The 4,312-nt window shown below is 29.3% G+C and overlaps 1 protein-coding gene across 1 annotated transcript; it reads right to left on the bottom strand.

Moving 5' to 3' along the window:
• Positions 1-269: 269 nt before the first annotated feature.
• On the bottom strand, positions 270-4,092 carry LOC145012824 (alpha carbonic anhydrase 4-like). The gene is made up of 6 exons (XM_078971624.1): positions 3,982-4,092; positions 3,036-3,250; positions 2,836-2,942; positions 2,602-2,704; positions 2,178-2,393; positions 270-408 (listed from the first exon to the last, which is right to left on the bottom strand). The coding sequence occupies exons 1-6, from the start codon at positions 4,067-4,069 to the stop codon at positions 328-330; spliced, it is 810 nt and encodes a 269-aa protein (XP_078827750.1). The 5' UTR covers positions 4,070-4,092; the 3' UTR covers positions 270-327.
• Positions 4,093-4,312: the final 220 nt, after the last annotated feature.

Consider the following 4,312-nt stretch of genomic DNA (forward strand, 5'->3'; position numbering starts at 1 on the left):
TAAATATAAATAACAAAAGGATATATATAAAGGATATAGATAATAAGGAGTTTGATAAAGAGAAATGTCTCATATTTCATATATATATATATATATATATATATATATATATATATATATATATATATATATATGTGTGTGTGTGTGTGTGTGTGTGTGTGTGTGTGTGTGTGTGTATTGTAAATCATAATCAATACGAAGAACAAAAAATGAGCAAAAACATAATCTAGGATTTCGTAGAGATGTAAAATTAATAAAACATAATGAATATTTCTACAAATTCTAACTTTTACATATAAAATGTTATCCATGAATTGACCATTCGTCTCATTGTTCGTTAGGTAAATCAAATTGCAAAATTGACCTTTCTCCACGTAACTGAATTGGCCTTGAATTTTCTTGAAATTCCTAAAAGAGAAACAAAAAATAACAAGTCATTTTATATTCTTATAATTATATTATAAAACATTTTTGTCCGTCCCTAATGATCATTAAATATTTAGGTTATGTTTGGTAGACTAGTTAAAAAGCTAGCGGATAGCTGAACAAAGCTAGTTGATAGCTGAAAATTAGTTGTTAGCTGGAAAACTAATTATTAATTTATAAGATAACTGATAAAAATTGACATTTGGTAAAAAAATTATTTGATAAACTAGCCGGAAGATATAAAAGATATTTAGAAGAATATGTTTTTTATAATTAATTAAAAGTATATTCGAAAATTAAAAAAAAACTCCTTATAAACTAGTTTAAATAGTTTTTAAAAAGCTAGTGTTTAAAAAAAATAATTTATCAGCTACATTTTTGTTTGTCAAATATAATAATATAAAATAACTCAAAAAATAAGTTAGTTGTAACGTGTCAAAGACAACCTTATTTCATTTCTAGTTAATCAAATTTTGATTGATATAATTTTTTCACATTCGAGAGAAAATGTTTATTCCATTTTCCAAATTTAAAGTCAAAATAAAGATTCTTTATAACTTTACTATATGACAGATGATTTTTTTTAACATCAGTCTACCCCAATTAAGGTTAAAATATGTATAACTAGGTGTGAGACTCGTGTATTACACGAGTTTATTAAGAATAAAATTTTAATATCGATATATAAATATGAAATATTTTATAATGTAATACTTTACATAACATAATGTAATCTTCTGAAAATTTGCAAAACAAATTAAATCGTCAGTAGTATTTATGAGAATTTATTACCAAATTAATAGAATGATTTTATTTCCTTATAGAATCCATTACAATTTTATAGAATTTTATTTTAAGAAAATGGAAATCACAAAAAAAATAACAAGTGGAAAATAAAATTTCTAAAATTCTCACAAAATGATAATCGTTAAAATGAAGGAGAAAATGACATGTGTAAAAAAAAACCTTCATTTATTAAAAATGATTCAAACCTGGGTTAACTAAATTAACCAATTTTCATGTTAAAATCATAAAATTTTACTAGTTGTTATAGTCATGAACTTTTATAATATTTTATCAATGGTCCTCACTCCCGACTACAAGAATATGAATTTCTTTTCTTGCAAAACTGACATCAATTTCGTGTGTAAAAAATATGAATTTTAAAGATATTTCTAGTGTGGGAGACCATGGATAAAGCAATTTTGTGAAGGAAATGCATTTTGAATATTAGGTAATTATTAGTGCTATATATTGTTCAAGAGTCGGTCATTTATGACGTACGTAACCTGCTTCTGCTTTTGGTTTTTAGTGATTAGCCCCAAAAGAACATCTTAATCAAGCTTAAAAACATTTAAATCTAAACTTTTATTTATAATGCCCCAATTAATATATCACATGCATTACCTATTTGCACATATACAAATTGGCGATATGTACATGTTTTAGATATATTTAAGTCAAAGATACTTATTAATTAGAATTTGTCTATATATATTAAATTCGAAATAGATTTATTATGGAAATCATTAATGCACTTCACATTTAATTATGGTAATATTTTTTATAATTAATGTATTTTATAATTAATTATGGTAATATATATCATCATTAATGCTTTTTATATGTGCCCTTATGACACATATTAGAAAATCTATATATATATATATATATATATATATATATATATATATATATATATATATATATATATATATATATATATATGCAAAATGGAAAGAAAGACTTACACGTTCGAGATCTTCTTTAATCATTTGGATTTGGTCTTGTGAAATTGTTTTCGCCTTTTCTGCGATTGTCCAAGTGACACCCTCCGTACATGGAGGAGTTGTAAGCGAACCGATATATCTGAAATACTTTGTACCCCCACACTTTATATTACTTGCACTTATTGTCCCTACATCAATCCCTTTGGTCTCAGTAAGCCCCTTCATCTTGTCTGCCAGCTGCATCGATTAATTAAACCATAAGTTTGAATTGAATCATATTTTGTCTTTATACTTAGATTTCAGTATACATACATACATACACATACATACATACATAGAGAGAGAGAGAGAGAGAGAGAGAGAGAGAGAGAGAGAGAGAGAGAGAGAGAGAGAGAGAGAGAGAGAGAGAGAGAGAGAGAGAGAGAGAGAGAGAGAGAGCTAATACGCTTTGAATTAGGGGATCAGGTTGTCCAATGGTGTAAAGGCTGGCCATAACTGCCAGTTCTTCCTTTTCGTTGCTATGAACCAAATGTAGTTCCGCATCAAACCTATATAAAGAAAGCATGCATACGCATATTAAAGCGGTTAAATTTTGGAGAGTTCTGTGCAAAAAAAAAAAAAAAAAAAAAAAACGTTAACTCTAAAAAGGTGAGCATAACATGCTACAAAACACATATACCTTTTCCCATCAATAGTATGCTCAGAGGGAAAATGCCAATGAGAGTGAACTAGATTATAATTTACGCCATTTATTGATATTCCTCCGGCATCTCCTTGCCATTCTATCTGAAAATTTAGAAAACTTGAAACAATAACAATATATAATGATGATCGTAACATGTAAATATGTAAACAAGAGCTAGTACTGAGTTTATATACATTAAGAAAGAAGCCTATATTGACAAGTTTAGCAGGTGCGTCCTTATAAGCCATTTTCAAGTCGGGTGGCTGCATTTGTGCTTGTTTGGTGTCGATATTAAGAGGAGACTGAGATTTTCCGATGTCACAAGTTTTCCAGTCCGCCCTAAGACTTCCCCATTTCGCTGGTTCATTTGGAGCCCCGGCTGCATACCCGAATTGCTTGTCTACGTCCGCTGTTTAATAAGTGCATGGCCGATCAGTTTCAGATTTGCATGCATGCAGCTAACAAGATGTGTATATATTGACGTATAAGAAAATGTATATTATAAAGAAGAATAAGAAAATCGTATATATCCGGTCATCACACATTTTGATTTTTAAGACATAATTGTGTTTGGGTTTCATGTTAGACTAGTAGACATTGTACCCGATCTCAACCCTATATATGGATAACAACTAAACGTTAAATATATAAAACAGCATATAATTAGTATATGGATAACAGACACGATCAAACCTAGTTTCTTGGCTGTTTCAAAAGATTTTTATATATAAAACATTTTCTAAAAAAATCTTATATACTCTAGAAAATTGTTACAAAATATTTGAATTTCAAGACCATAAGAAGTCATTTCAAAGTTAATTTTCCAAGAACTGTCAACAAGGCCTGGGGCAAGGCGAGGCCATTGGTAATTAAAAAGCAGGTGATATTTGATGATGGAGCTCTGGAAGAGAAAGAACAACGTAATGTTATTCAGGTGGCCGGGGTGTTCTTTTCGTTTCTTTATATCTAGCTGTCTTCTTAATTTCTAAACACACACATATACCAACTTAGGAATTTCATTTCACGTCTTTTTTCATAGCATTAAAGCCATCGACACCCATTTGTTTTGACCAAATTAATGGTACGTAATTATTGAACATTTTACTCAAACAAAACAGAAATATATACAACAGACCATACCCAATCTTCTCGATGCATTTACACTGCATATCGAGATGAAGGAAAGCAATGAAAGGAGGGCAAGTGATAAGAGATTAGGGTTTGTCATGGTGGGTTTGGATTTGAAGAGAGGGTTCATATGAATTGCGTTCGTGAATTATAACCTTACAAGTATTTATATATGGATCTGCGACAATAGCGGGATCCTCTAACTGAATGAATATCCTTGCGTTCACGTTCAAATTTTGTAAACCTTATTTTTACTATGTTTGGCAAATGATAGACAACCAAGAAAAACTCCAGTAGTTGTTCTCTTTTCTGCCATGTTTTATTTAACCCCAAAACAATTATA

The sequence above is a fragment of the Lactuca saligna genome, chromosome 8 (genome assembly GCF_052625555.1).
Source record: "Lactuca saligna cultivar CGN05327 chromosome 8, ASM5262555v1, whole genome shotgun sequence".
NCBI classification, from domain to species: Eukaryota; Viridiplantae; Streptophyta; class Magnoliopsida; order Asterales; family Asteraceae; genus Lactuca; species Lactuca saligna.